General features: G+C 37.5%; 1 protein-coding gene across 1 annotated transcript; it reads right to left on the bottom strand.

Annotated features, from left to right (window-relative positions):
- Positions 1-1,630: 1,630 nt before the first annotated feature.
- Positions 1,631-15,304, bottom strand: LOC140166426 (uncharacterized). Its single transcript, XM_072189887.1, has 4 exons — positions 15,163-15,304; positions 13,858-14,022; positions 8,665-8,879; positions 1,631-5,080 (listed from the first exon to the last, which is right to left on the bottom strand). The coding sequence occupies exons 2-4, from the start codon at positions 13,998-14,000 to the stop codon at positions 4,899-4,901; spliced, it is 540 nt and encodes a 179-aa protein (XP_072045988.1). The 5' UTR covers positions 14,001-14,022; positions 15,163-15,304; the 3' UTR covers positions 1,631-4,898.
- Positions 15,305-16,210: the final 906 nt, after the last annotated feature.

Raw genomic sequence — 16,210 nt, 5'->3', positions numbered from 1 at the left:
TTTTCTAATGCATTTAATTTAGTCGTATTGCACGATTCCTCGTTTGAAACACTGATTTTTTTCCTCCCAGGGTGTAGGAGACTATAAATGTGTGCACTCATATGACCCAAATTTGTGCCGAGTATGAAAGAACCCTTATTTTGGTAAGATTTTCCCCAGTCTCATGGGCCTTCTCACGGAAAGACCCCCTTCTTTTGGTGTCTAGGGTCTCACCGAAAGACCCCAAGTTTTGAACTGCTGTCCGCACATCCCCATCACTTCCAAAGTCGAGTGCCCCCCCCAGGAAAGTCCCCATAAAGCATGACACTGCTTACTTTATTGGGCAGTGACTTGGCAGATTCCCCCTCCCTAGTGTGTGATATATTTCCGCTATATATTCCCCCTACCCCCTCTGTGGGATGTTGACCTCGTGATATTTGAGATGCATTCTTTTGTCATTTGTTAATTTTGCACCCCTTGAAAGTCACATTTCCCCCTTCTTGAGCTACAATTTGGTAATCAGTTCTTCAAATGGTGGATTTTCAGTGATGTTTTGCTTAAGTATTGTACTGACCTCTGATACGGACCTGAAAATATCCCCTCGATTCAATCAATGGTGTTATTTATTTATTTATTTATTTATTTATTTATTTATTTATTTATTAATTAATTAATTAATTAATTAATTAATTAATTAATTAATTTATTTATTTATTTATTTATTTATTTATTTATTTATTTATTTATTTATTTATTTATTTATTTATTTATTTATTTGTTTGTTTGTTTGTTTGTTTGTTTGTTTGTTTGTTTGTTTGTTTATTTATTTATTTATTTATTTTTATTATTTTTTACATATATTTTTTTAAATTTATTTATTTATTTATTTTTTGGCCAAAGCCAGTCAGAGCCCAATAGGGACAGGGACATGTGTATGGGAAGAGGTCCAATTTCAGATGCAGGAGAAAACCTGCGAGGACGAGCAACCAAACTCACATTGTGACAACGCGGTGAATTGAGTGACTAACCCCGTCCTCCCGATTTTCAGGGGAGACAAAATATGACGAAAAATATGACGAAAATGCTCATAAAGTGCCTAAAAATCTTAATCAAATTCCGGCAACAAGTGTCCCACCAAGATGTTCCCATTTCCCCCAAGCCCCCCCCCAAGCCCCCCCCCAAGCCCCCCCCTGGGGGCACTCCCATATATTGACATACGTCATGTGTCCATGAAAAGACCCCTGTATTTTTGGCAAATCCTACACCCAATGACCCCGTTTTTTGCCTACACTGAATGACCCCCTTTCTTGAACAATTAGTCCTCAAAATTGAAATTTCGGCGCGCGAATTTTGTCTATTTTGTAGGCCTATACTGTAAAATTGGGTAATAAGCTATTTTTGATTGTCAATGATGTGAAATTTGGGGCGCTCCCATACAAAATCACCCCATTTTTGACATTGCCAACACCGAATGACCCCCCTTTTTCTGAAAATTTCTACACCGATAGACCCCTAGTTTCGTACGCTGGTGGACACAGGTATGTCACTTTCATATTCGAGTGCCCTCCCCCGGACGCCGCCATCGGTGCAACCGTTACTAAATGTATTGCCCCAAACAGAATGTACAGTTAAATAAAGATACAGGCAAAAGTTATGTGTTATTGTACACTTTAATGAATATCTTATTCTTAATACTTAACAATAAAGATTGAGGTATGCGAACGACATGGAGATTTCCTTTTAATTCCTGATTCCCAATATTCATTAACGATAAGCCATGCGCCGGGGCCATGCGGTATTCGTAATTTCTTGGTAATTAGTGTTTACGGCAGTACTTAATTGTAAACGAGAGTTCAGTTTAATCTATTAAGCTTTAATTTTTCGTTCTAAAAATATGAGTTTAAACCTTTTAAAAATAATATGTACAACAACAAGAAAAGAATAGGTATTTATATTATTCAGCAAGATCCTTCAGTGGTATACGATTGCTCTTCCTGATTATCGCGTAAAAAGAACTAGGTTTCACGTTGCTGCGCAGGTTCATCGGCGAATGACTGAGGTGCCGATGTGACGATGACGTGATCGGGGACGTGATTCAATAAGCCCAATCGCCATTGTAACTTCCGGTTTTTTGGGACACTTTGACCTCTGACATATCGGGAAAATTGCTGTAATCATTAATAATTAATTTATTATCGTAACAATGTTATCGTTATAAATAATAATTAATTTATACAATAACCAAATTTTTGGGTTTGTTTTTATTCTAGTAACACGTTTTTAATTATATTGTGTACGCACAAAACCCCAATTTTTCTGAATTTTCCCGATAGGTCAAAGGACAAAGTGTCCAAAAACTGTAAAATCTGTCCCACAATGCATTGCAAACTTCCAATGCCGATTGGGCTTATTATCCAATCAGAACCCCACTTCCGTGTTAACGCTGTAAGTGCCAAATCGGTAGACCGCTGAAGAACTTTGCCGAAAACTTTACTGATCAAGACTACAAATAGTATATGCTTCCACCATTACAGGGGAGTGGGTGTGGGGGTTGCGGGTGGGGGTGAGGGTGGGGTGTGTGTATGTGGGGGGGGTGCTTGTGTTGTTGGGGGTGTGTTTGGGATGTGTGTGTGTGGGGTGGGGTGTGGGGGGTGTGTGTGAAGGGGTGTGTGGGGTGGGCGGGTGAGTATGTGGGATGCGTTTGTTTGTGGGCGTGTTTGGATGTAGGGGTGCGGTTGTAGAGGTGTGGGGGTGTATTGGGTGCTGAACAAGTATACTTACACTTTAATCTACATTTTAATCTATTATTCTTTAAGTATATAGTAGAGCAGGAAAGAGTTATATTTGGCATAATCGTGCATGTCACGGTAAAGACTTCAAAATTGGTATAACAATTGCCTGGAACGGTTGAGTAACCTTTAGGTTAAATACCACTAATTATGTATTACACGGGTTTCAATGGGAAAATGCCTAATTTCGGGTGGAATTATCTCATATTCAGAACTCTCACAGTTCAATGCCACCAATATCAGGTGAAACTATATGATTTAGATGCCAAATGATCAAAAATTCAACATAGGTTGACCTGAGACTTTTCTTGTTTTAACGCACTGAACCGTAAACACCTTAAAATGACAGTGCGCCCTCGAAGCTGAAAGTTACAATATGATAAGGCGACTATTTACTAAAACCGAAGCTGTGCGTATGAATTTTGGTACTATTACATCAAAATGTCATATAATGAGAGAAAATGTACCATTTTGAAGCATCAAACTCTAAAAAGTACTTTTTTGACTATCTAACATGATCAATTTAAGCGATTTTAATGCAGTTTTTTCGAATGCAAACAAATAGTTCCTCATCGTATTTCAATGTATCGCCCAGGCCTATTAGTGGTCTTGGTCTTTAACCTATATAGAGATACCTTGTCTCGGTTGTAATCCCCGTGATGAACAAATTGAGATGGTTTCAGAATGATTTAAAAACATTGACCCCTATCAATGCCTATAGACGAATCCAACGAGCCAAGTCATGGTCAGGATTTGGTCGGCCATTACTGGGTCCCCGCAGCACCAAACTGGTGTTGTGACTGCCCAATTGGGTGGATTAAAGCCGCTTAAAATTCGATGCTAGATTATTTTGTGTTGTAAACTGTCATCATTCTTTTGTCTACGTGTAACACGGGTGATACAATGCAGTTTAAAATACCCTCCAAGGCCGCATCATTTCACATTTTACCCAGCTATGGCTGCCATTGAGGTGTAGGAATGCGTGAAATTGGATTCGTCTATATCCGGTACATATATTTGACCCTATCTTAAACGGGAGGGTATACCGGTAGGCAAAACAGATTGATTCCCAGCTAAGCCTGCAAATTTTTAATGTGATCTTATGCCTAACACTGTGAGCTAATGTGCCAATGAACAGAAATTTAGAATATTAATGTACACGATCTCTGCCATTTCCTACTCTACCAATTGGCTATAATATAAAAAGTTTACAATAAATCTTATTAAAATTTTGATTTTATCCATTCAGAATGCTACTGACCACCCTCTATTGTTATGCATATATCAATTCTGAGATACACCTTTTTGCTTTGAAATTAATTTTGTCGGTCAAATAAAAAACAATGATTGTGGGTTTTTTTTCAGTGATGTCAGATAAAACCATAGTGCTAGCTTGGGATATACTATTTCATTTTTAAATATCCTGGAATTGTGTCTTTTAGTGTAAGATTTTTGATTTTTCAGACCTTGAACTTAAACCGTGAGGTCAAACTATAATAGTTCGCTACAGAAAGATTTTCCTCACTCTACAAGGCACATCTTACGGGTCTATTATATATTGTCAGAATTTCCATTTTGATTTCACCATTTTTCACTTCCGACCACCAAAATGTCCAACTCGGTACTTTATTTCGGATACAACCAGTAAATATAATCGATATTTCTGTTGTGGCATCCAGAATCACAGCTGGGAAAACTATGATATATAGCCGGCCCCGTGTGATGCGCTTATTTATAAAGTTTGGGAAATATCTTTCTTTAGCGAACTATATTACTTTGAAAAACAGCTAAAAAGTTGACCTCCAAAACTGCTCACCATGCTCACGGGCCAAGTTCAGGCCAGTCAAAATCGAGAAAAAAGTCGTACACTAGAAGACTAAATTTCACGCTTATAAGTTTAACACCAGGATTTAAGATAAATATATATATTAATATCAAGCAAGCAGTATGGTTTTTTTCCTGATATTTACTGAAAAATGAAACTTATTGTTTTTTTATTTGGTCATGCAAGAAAATTAATGTTAAAGTCAAAAGGTGTAGCTCACATTTGTGCTCATTTCAACACCGAATTCGAACTTGTATAACAATAGCCATCGAGTGACTCGCGTTCTGAGTGTACATCCATCTTCCTTATTCGTCATCATCTGGATTCTTGCGTCCTTTTGGACCTTGGGGGTCAGGGTTGTTGTTATCCTCTCCCAACCGCATCGTCATATCGTTAAACATATCCATCGGCATCACCATAAACTCATCCACTTCTTCCATCTGCATAGGTGCCATCGCAACTTCTTCTGCTGTTAGGAGATCGTCACCTATATTTAAATAATGAAAGATATGAAAGACATGAGAACGGGGAACACTATTTTATTGAGTTCAGGTAAGGAGGGGGAGAATGTTGAGCAACATACCTAAACCCCCTATTGCGATGAATAAATTTTACACAAAATTCACAAGAAATTTTACATAACTCCACCCCCGCATTGAATCAAACAAAATCACACCCCCCCCACCCCTTGCAAGCAAACATCAATATTATTAATTCAATCACATGTTGGGACACAGAGATTGTGTTCCATCCAATACATTGGTCCAGAGTGTGAATTTAGTCATTTGTATAATTATACTTGAACAATAATCATTATATTTAAACAAGTATAAGTTCAATACACTTGTGACGTTGGTGCTAAAAGCGCAAGAAAGTGTGCTGACAAATTGCCCTTGTATAGAGGTTAGCACGCGATAAACGAAATACGAGGTGTAATTGACACGTTTTTGTAGGAAGATCATAGAAATATCCAACTCAGATTTTATATTAATTAGCTAATTTTCATATTTAATTGGCGAAAATTGGACGAATTAAAAAAATGTAGTTCCACTATACAATGTCATATCAGGACACTTGAGGTGTCAAAATAAGCTCTCGCAAAGATCTAGGGCATGGACCTGTTTCTGCTCACACCAGTGGTGTAGAGGGTATACCATCTGGGTTTTTGTAATAATGTGTACCAAATTTGGTCAATTTGACCAATTCTTTTCTAAATGTCCCAGATCAATAGTCTAAAGACAATACATGCAAAGTTTGAGGCCTATAGGGGGGTATACTTTTGGAGCTACATTTTTTCTTAGGTCGAAATTTGGTTAAAAATCAAACATGTAAAAATGCATTTTTATCCAAGTTGCAAAAAGTTTTAAAATTTTTTTAATGTGGTATCAAAAGTACATAGGGCCTATTAATGTGTCTAATAATGAAAAAAATATTTTTTTGATACAATGATGATTTTTGGGTTTCCAATTACACCTGTCCCACCTTTTAACCTCACTATAGCAAACTTTTAATAGGCAATATTGGCATTGAACATTACATTTGTATAGGATCAAGCATATTCAGGAACTCCAATTAAAGCCATATTATAACATTTGCTAAGGAAGACGCCCTGACTGAATTTTTAAAATTCCTTTTTTTTTTTTTAAATTGTACTTTATTAAACCAATATACCCTGCAAAAATCACGACTCTAGGTGCTGTAGTTTTGTTAAAATCCGAGATTTTGAATAAAACGCCGGATTCGGCGCTTTATTATTACGATGGAATTATTAGTCGAACGCATACACGATGTTCATAACACACAGTACGTACACGGCGTGCGGGACGGTGATATACACAACAAAGGGTCGTACCACAACATGACCGAAGGAGTGGTACGTATTGGCGACATGTGCGCTTGTAGTAAATTCCAATATTCTTTGCTTTGCCGTAGTTGTTCGGCTCAAAAATAAAAGGGGATATATCTGACAGTAAAAGCTAACATTTTATGGCAAAGAAATGCTAATCTATTTTGTTTGAAAATGTTATAATATGGCTTTAAGTCATGTTCAGATCGTTAGTCTGCATGCATCCTTAAACATTTAAACCCCCTGGCTACGCCACTGGAACCACACTGTGGGGTGTGGGGTGGTGGGGTACGGGTGCGTGTGCATTACAAATACTTCCGAGGGAGGACTCTGACATAACAACACACCAACACCGAAATGCCATTTTGGCCCCAAATCCCAAAAATAACGGTTTTTGGCCCACTTCTTTTTCGTGCATCGTAACAAAAAATACTTTTTTTAATTAATTTTTAAAAACTACATGTAGATCATTTTTTTGAATTTTGACCAATTTCACCAAAGATATCAGCATTTTTTGACCATTTTTGGTGCAAATTTCTCAAAGTTGGTCGAAATTCCAAAAAAATAAAAAAACGGGTCCTAGATATTTTTAGGACCCGTTTAGGACTCTCTTTTTCCCTGGTTACAAGTCACGATGCGCCGCCCTACAGGTGACCAACAAGCGTTTTTCTCTCCTCCCTCCCTCTACTTTTGTCCTGGTTACAAACCGCCTTCCTTGTATATGCCGCCCGTCACAAGCCGCCCCCTTGTGATAGGTCACAAGCGTTTTTCTCCTCCCTCCCTCTACTTTTGTCCTTGTTACAAGCCGCCTTCCTTGTATGTGCCGCCCCCAAATCCCCATACTTATATGTGCTGCCCCACTAGCCACCCCTCCTTGCAGGCCCATATAGTCAAAAAGTGTGAACTAACTTTTCACCCTCTCTTTTCCCCTGGTTACAAGTCACGATGTGCCGCCCTACAGATGACCAACAAGCGTTTTCTCTCCACCCCCCCCTCTGTTTTTTCCTGGTTACAAACCGCCTTCCTTATATGTGCCGCCCGTCACAAGCCGCCCCCTTGTGATAGGTCACCCTGTAGGCATATTAGACTGTTTGTACATTTCCAACCCCTCTTTTATATGTGCCGCCTCACAAGCCACCGCTCCCCTTGTATATATGTGTCGCCCCATAAGCCGCCCTCCTTGTATATGTCACCCTGTAGGCATATTTGCCGCCCGTCACAAGCCGCCCCCCTTGTGATAGGTCACCCTGTAGGCATATTAAACTTGTTGTTTATTTCCACCCCCTCTTTTATCTTGGTTACAAGTTGACCATGTGCCGCCCTCACAAGCCACCGCTCCCCCATGTATCGCCCCATAAGCCGCCCTCCTTGTATATGCCACCATGTAGGCCTAATAGTGCTTTCTCCCCCTAATTATTGCCTGATTACACGCCACCCTACTAAAATGTGCCGCCCTTATAGGTGATAAGCGTAATTTTCTTTCTTCTTTCTGTTTTTTTTCTTTCCTTCTTTTTCTTTTTCTCTTTCCTTCCTTTTTCCTTTTCTCTTTTTTTTTTTTTTTTTTTCTTTTCTTCTTCTTTTTTTTGCCGCCCCTTTTTTTACCCCGGGGGGCTGGCGCCCCCGAAGCATGAGCAGCTGGAATGGCGATGTGGACTGGATCGAGTCAAATATTTGACTGCCAAGAGCAACCGCTGGCGGCGCATCGTATTGTGTAACGCGAGAATTAGGTCGTGCTTCCGATCCCTGTTAGTATTTTCGTCTCAGAACGCACAGACACACCGAGGACACACACACATTTGGACTTTTTTTTTTTTTGGTCTTTTTTTTTTTCAGGTCCTCGGAAGTATACGTAATGCACGGGGTTGTGCGGGGGTGCGTGTGTGAAACGTGCACAGATTGGTGTCATTTATTTATTTATTTATTTATTGTTGAGGGGTACTCTTCCCCTGCCCCCACTGGCTAGCTACGCTACAGCTTGGTACAGTAAATGAATGTTAACATCCGAGACTGTGGCATATCTAGACGAATTAATTATTAACTGTCTCCGATCCTGGCAAATAGATGGGGAAAGCGAGGAGAGGGGAGAGGATAGGAGAGGATAGGAGAGGAGAGGATAGGAGAGGACAGGATAGGAGAGGATAGGATAGGAGAGGAGAGGAGAGGAGAGGAGGAGGGGAGGGGAGAGAACAACGCGTACTATGAACAAGGAGACATAAATAACCTACCATTGGTATCGTACATGTTAAGTGCCTCAACGAAGTGTCTCGCAACACCAGGTGTATCCCACCTTTGGTTATGCCATTCATCCGCATCGACGAACCCATCACAGTCAGTGTCCAGCAAGCTAATGATTTCTGGCAGAGTGGCGTTGTTTTTTAGCCATTCTATGAACTCGATATCCTTTTCATTGTCGCTGCTTACTCCGTGTGTTAACTCACCCCTGTATTGGAGAAGAGGAAAGAGGGCATCATTAAGGGGCATTTTGTGATCCACAGCCTCACCCCCCCCCCCCCCCCCCACTTTTCTCAAAAAAGTTGAGATTTTTATACCACTGAAACCCCTGGCTACATAATATTTATGTACGAAAATTTTCTTGCAGATTAAAGCAATAATGTGTGATTTACATAAAGAATAGATTCTTATTTAAATGTTTGTTTTCACTAATCACATTATTCCCTTTTAATTTCGAGCCAAACAAATGAGGTATAACGAAGAAAATTGCGATTCATTCCAACGCCTACAATGCGTGTACTACGCTCGTCGATCGTATTACATGCAACTGCACGGAGCATCGCGCTCGACCTCGACGTGTGTACATACAAGCTGACATCCACGGTACATGTTAGCAAATAATCGATCGTTGAACTCTGAATAAAACCGGGTCGACCCGGTTTTAATACAAAAAGTTAAATTTTACTGTTATTAAAGCACTTCAGGCTTAGTCTTTTATGTGGTATTTTAGTATACCACTGGGCATTATAATTATGCAAAAAGTAGAAATCCGAGTAAAATTGAGGGCGTCGCTGTGAAGCAAATCACACATTATGGCTTTAATTCGTTCAGCAAAATTAGCGTCAAATTTGAATTACGTTCTGGTACACCAGAACGTAATTACAACAGTGGCCTCTGGAGCAGTGTAATACAATAAATCATGCATTAGACCTACTCGCAAACGCAAATTCGGAATCAAGTGAAATTTTGGGAATAAGCTTATTTCGTGGATAAGATCTACTGAAAAATGTCATAAAAAGAGGATGTTAGGATCACGAAATACTCCTTTAATATAGGGAAAATCACAGCGATTTTATGTACAAAACATTTTTGCCCGATTGCGGCAAATGATCAACTAATTGCCGGGACTAATTGACGTCGCTACCGAACTTGAGGCGAACCAAACAATAGTCGCGATCGAGGGGGGCAGGTATAGATGGCGGATACCTTCAAAATACGCCTAAGATAATACGCCTAACCTTAGACGTATTCTTAGGCGTCTAAGATGCAATCTTAGGCGTCTAAAATGCAATCTTAGGCGTCTAAGATGCAATCTTAGGCGTCTAAGATGCAATCTTAGGCGTCTAAAATGCAATCTTAGGCGTCTAAGATGCAATCTTAGGCGTCTAAGATGCAATCTTAGGCGTCTAAGATGCAATCTTAGGCGTCTAAGAATTTCGCGGTGCTTAAATCAACAAATCACAGGACCAGAAATCCCAAACAACCAATCATCTTAGGCGTATTCAATTATTGACCAATGAAATCTTAGACGCCTAAGATTTCACACGGCTAAGAATTCTTACACGTCTAAGATTGATATTTTAAAGATGGACGGTATCACCAATGTGATAGCTCGCAAAAGCACCTTGGAAGACTACTAGCAGCTCGTATTACAGATACCATGCGCAGTGATCGAAAATACCACGTCATCTCTGGTTCAGAATAGTTTATCTATATGAATAAGGTTCGAATAGAAGTGCCATTATAATCCGGCATTCACCGCCCCATTTTGTACCAGGTTATAGAGGAGGTTGACGAAATAACACGACCAACACAATCTTCAACATCATCTACAGGGTCTGCCCCCCCGCTTCTGTGGCGTGGTGGAGGGTCAAATTTGCGTCGGGAACATTTTTTTTATAAAACAGGGTGGGTGCAAGTCTGCAAGCAATTTTGGCAGGTAGAAAAGGGACACAGGCCATTTTTTACTGGGCACCTTTTAAAATAACCATAACATGCTCTAAAATCAGTGGCAATGCTGGGGGAGCGTCTTGGAGGAAAATTATAACCCTCCATTGCTATGGCGTCTAAGATTTCATTGGTCAATAATTGAATACGCCTAAGATGATTGGTTGTTTGGGATTTCGGGTCCTGTGATTCGTTGATTTAAGTCACCGCGAAATTCTTAGACGCCAAAGATTGCATCTTAGACGCCAAAGATTGCATCTTAGACGCCTAAGAATGCATCTTAGACGTCTAAGATTGCATCTTAGCCGTCTAAGATTGCATCTTAGTCGCCAAAGGTTAGGCGATTATCTTAGCGTATTTTGAAAGTATCCGCCATCCATAGGCAGGCGGCGAAGCCGCGTTGAAACCCGCGATATCGAGCCGCGAATGTTACCCTCCCCTCCGGGCAGGCCCGTAACCAGGATTTATTTGGGGGCTGATTTTTTTTTTAAAGTGGACTTTTTTTTTCTTCAAAATTTGGACCTTTTTTGACCAAAAGGCATTGAAAAACACCCATTTTTTCACTCGCTACGCTCGCAAATGGGATTTTTGGGTAAAAAAAGGGGACTTTGGGGCATTTGGGGATTGTGGGGTGTTCGCCACCCCAGTTCCCCCCTGGTTACAGACCTACCTCCAGGTGAAAGCCATGAAAACAATTTTTTATTTAGCTTGAAACACGTCAACAAAAATTAATGATGGTCATACAGGGTGTCCCAGAAAAAATTATCGAGTGAATAAAATTGAACGTAAGTCGAGAAATAGACATCAGAATTAAAAGATTAAAAATATAGCGCATAGCTTAATTTACTGTGCATCACATACGAACATTTTATTTGATTCGCTTGAGTGGTTGCGAAGAAATTAACAATTAGGCCTACATAATGCGCGCATCAATGCAGTTCATTCCAAGTTTGATCAAAAGACGTTTTTCTCATACTTGCTCACCGCTTCCTAAAGTTTGTGTATCTCATTACATTTAGTCCCCATTATCTATTTTATAATCCGACAGTGTTATGTTATTCATGCTTTCACTGAAGATGAATAACATTTTAACTTTCCAAAGAACATTTGAGCCAAGAATGACAATGAACAAGTGCTTACAGCTTTACGTGTGGTTTCTGATACCATCCCAGCAAACACAAAAACGTTTTAAAAACATTTTTAAATAAGTTATATTTTGGCTTTTGGTTTAGGTAAAAACGTTTTAATAACATTAAAATGTCGGGTTATATAAAGGTCATTAGGCCTATAACGTTTTAAAACGTTTTGTATGAAAACACACTACAACAATATTTTTTAAATGTTTTCAAAAATTGTTATTTTAAATTATTATTGCAAAAATTTTTGCCAAATATTTTGTCAATACTTAAATAACATTATGTTAAAATATTTGAACACAGCAAACACAGAAATGTTCTTAAAATGTATTTTTCAAAACCTTTTAATAACATTTAAATGTCGGGTTATATAAAGGTCATGAAAACGTTTTTAAACGTTATTGCAAATATTTTGGGCAAACATTTTTCGCAAAATATTTTTTCAACTCCCAAAATAACATTCTGTTTAGAATGTTTTGTATCAAGTTTTCAAGAATGTTTTTGGAATGTTATTAAAACGTTTTTATACCCTTTATATAACCCGACATTTAAACGTTTTCTGTAAAACATTTTTTGTTTGCTGAGCAGTAGATTATCAAAAGTGTTTTTTAAGGTTATGAAAACGTTTTATACTCTTAATATACCCTTTATATAACCCGACATTTAAACGTTTTCTGACAACCTTTTATAACCTTTTGCGAATAATGTCGAAAACGTTTTGTGTTTGCTGGGAAGCCTCCAAAACAAAAAAAATGACTTGCTGTGATAATTTAATTTTTGTCACAACTGAAATTCAATACTTAGAAGCAAAGCATAAAAATTGATAATTGTGATATTTTTTACCTATTTTTTTATGTCAACTTGTAGTAGTTAGCCAAATATTTTACCTTTATGATCACCTGTGTTGTTAACTGAAGCCTCCGAAACACAAATCGCTTGAATTGCCAATTCTAAAAATAACTCCAATTTCTGTGAAACTTGGCTGGGAGGTTCCTTTCATCAAGTAGTATTTGTACATGAAGTTAGACATTCAAATTATTTTAGGAACCCAATTAAAACTTAAAAAATATGTTTAAGGTTTGGAAATTTCCATTGTAAATGACACTTGATGTTAAAAATTTTCAAAACTGCAATTACAAACATAGCAAAACATGGTATAAAATTTAACTTATATCTGTTGACTTACTTTGGAATGGGATTTCACATGTATTCCAGCTTTCATGTCATAATTTTCTGAGGTTATGTAAAATACATTTTTTCTTAGATTTTAACCAAAATGTTATGGAAATGTCAAATTTTTTATTAGAAATCAAAAGGTTTAAGCCTTGAAACATTATTTTACTGGAATTTAAGTTGCTTCTATGCATGATTTCAGTAAACAGAAACATATTTAAGTGGTTTGAAATTTTGACCCTAAAAATCAAAAGTTACACCCTTTACTGTGAAAATGACCATATTGGTACAATTTGCTACTATAGATTTGGTTCGATTTTACACCTTTACCCCTGGGGCAAAATGTTAAAGCCAGGCTAAAAAACCTATATAAATAATAAGTCATCCTTCAGAACACTCCTGTTATATAAAAAATATAATACTGGGAAGCGTGGGACTGTTGTACTTTAATATGTTCAAATACATGCAAACAAACAATAACAATTAAATGAATTATTAACCATATTTGGCAGCCAACTTGAACTTTTATTTTACTTATTTATTTATTTTTTTGTTTGTTTTTTGTATAGGGCCTAATTATGCTACCACCACTCCTGTACAAATGTAATTATGATCAACAACAACAACAAATGTAGAGATCCTGGGGACCCAGCCAAAATATCTCATAATGTCAGTACGATCTTATAATATGAAGTTGTCTATTTATAAATAATGTTGTTGTTGCTGTATGAAATGGGAGAACGTGTTACGTCTATACGGTCTTAGAATGAAAACAAAACAACAACAAAATACTTTTTATGACATTAAGATAATAAAGATTTTATCAAATAATTGAAATTTTGTGTTTTTAATACTAAAACTTTTTTATGATGCACATAATTTAACAAGGAACCCAAATGCACAGACATAAATCATGGTACATGTACTCACTGGACACTGAAACCGGGCCCTTGAACGTCCCGGCGCCGGCCCCAGGAAATGGTAACGGTAATTTTGACCTTCCATCCAGCAAAGGCCTCTTCCATGGCCACAGCAAGCACAAGGCAAATCAAGAACACACGTGCACTTTGCATCTTTTCTAAATTGATGATGAATCTGCCAAAAAGCAATTGGTAAACTATACAAAATCAGTCTGGATAATAAGTAATAATAATAATAATAATAATAATAATAATAATAATAATAATAATAATAATAATAACACTAGCACTAACACTACAACTACTACTAGGCCTACTAATACTAATACCAGGAAAGTTGACTAATACTAATACTAATACCCATACTACTAATACTAATACTACTAATACTAATAGTGCAATACTAGTAGTACTACTACACTAATAATAATAATAATAATAACAATAACAATAACAATAACAATAACAATAATAATAATAATAATAATAATAATAATAATAATAATAATAATAATAATAATAATAATAATAGGGGGATAAAAATAATAATAACACTGCTTATAATAATAACACTAATACTAACACTAATAATATGCCTATAATAGTAATAATTAACACTTAAATAACAATGAAAATAATAATAATAATCCAAGTAAATATTACGACTGAGTAATTGGTACAGTGCTCAACCTAGGGAGCTTGATAAGATTAAATACAAATTTTAAACTTTGCTGATGCTACATGTTGTCTTACAGTACTGTTTCGTAAGGCCCATAGGACCGCACTCATCAGAAACTCAATGCAAAATGGCAATTATAGGCCTACTCAATATAAATTATAATACTGGAATCGTTCTTGTTCTTCGCGCCCAGGCAGGGCCGGATTTACCTTTTTGGAGGCCCCAAACGCACCGTGAGGAAGACGTAGTATCTAAGTTTTTAGATTTTACTGGGATATTTGCGATTTGCATTTTTTGTAACCTATTTTGGTCCAAAACATGGTGTTTTTCGGCTAAAATTGAAGATGCACACTGCACAGGGTAATTTTGGGGGCCCCAAAAATTTGGGGGCCCTGGGCCCGGACCCATCTGGCCCTATGGTAAATCCGGCCCTGCGCCCAGGATGCCATAACCTTAATTTAGTTTAGTTTAGCGAGTGTTATTTTCAGAGGAATTAAACAAAAATAACTTTTAAAAAAATACCACAAAAGAATTTTGAGTTACTTTGAAAATAAAATCGCTAGAGTATCAAAATAACGAAGCTTATAATAGCAAAATATGACATTTTATAACGCTACACTGAAGATTACACCTTACCTGGTTATTTCAAGAAGAAATGAAAATGACTTGTAAATAATAATTTCTTCGATCAGATCTCACAGACTGGAGATGGAACTTACTCTAATCAACTTATATACGTTCAGCATGATCCATTGACTGGTTGTTGTACCGATCTTTGCAGCTCTGACTGTAGAATATCGGTTTTCATTGGCTCAAAAGTTAGAAGCAGTCACCGAGTGGTGTAATGAAGTAATGCACACACGATGTGATTGGATGTCATGAAAATCACAACTCTTACGTAATCTTCTAATAATAAGCATGTATGATAGACATTATTCAACCAAGAAAATGTTTTATTTTTATCAACGATTTGTGCCAAAATTACTTTGGGCCATTAGTAATAAGCTTTATGATATTTTGATCATGTTGATTTGCGCATACTTTGTGGATAGAGCATAGGGGCCGTGTGCAATAATCATCTCTATTCACAGGTGGGCAAGTTGTAAAATGACCTGCCAAAAATGCTACCCCTCCTTCGGCATGCCAAGAAACCTTGCTGTCCCCCTCTCTCACGGCCTGCCAAAAATTACTTCACCTTTCCCAGCGGCGGCCGAATTCTCCCCCCCCTTTGCACATGCCATATTTTTAGGAACCCAATTGGCAAAGCGTATGGTGTATACCCGGGGCGTATAGATATACAGCCTGTCTCAAAAAAAATTGTGCAAGTGAAAAGCGCCCTCTCTGGCAATTAGAAAATACCGTTGTGACATAATGCTTACATCAACGTCAAGGGCGTAGTCTTAGCTCTGAAATGCCGTTTGTTCTGTTCAGTTTGCTTGTTTTAATCTCGAGATATGCTTAGTTAAAGACGAAAGGGTAAAATCACAATTGTGCCACTGAGAGGGCTTTACATGTAACAGTGATAGCATCAAGTTTATCAAGAGTTCCTTCGTGAAATCAAAAGAATGCATCAATAACACAATACAAAATATTTTTGACTGTTTTTACTGTTTTATCATGATGCAGGAATGATGAGTCTCTTTTTCCACTTAAAAGAGATTAAAAGATAAATAAATATTTCACA

The sequence above is a fragment of the Amphiura filiformis genome, chromosome 12 (assembly GCF_039555335.1).
Source record: "Amphiura filiformis chromosome 12, Afil_fr2py, whole genome shotgun sequence".
In the NCBI taxonomy this organism is placed as follows: domain Eukaryota; kingdom Metazoa; phylum Echinodermata; class Ophiuroidea; order Amphilepidida; family Amphiuridae; genus Amphiura; species Amphiura filiformis.
This window is presented reverse-complemented; position numbering and strand designations above follow the sequence as displayed.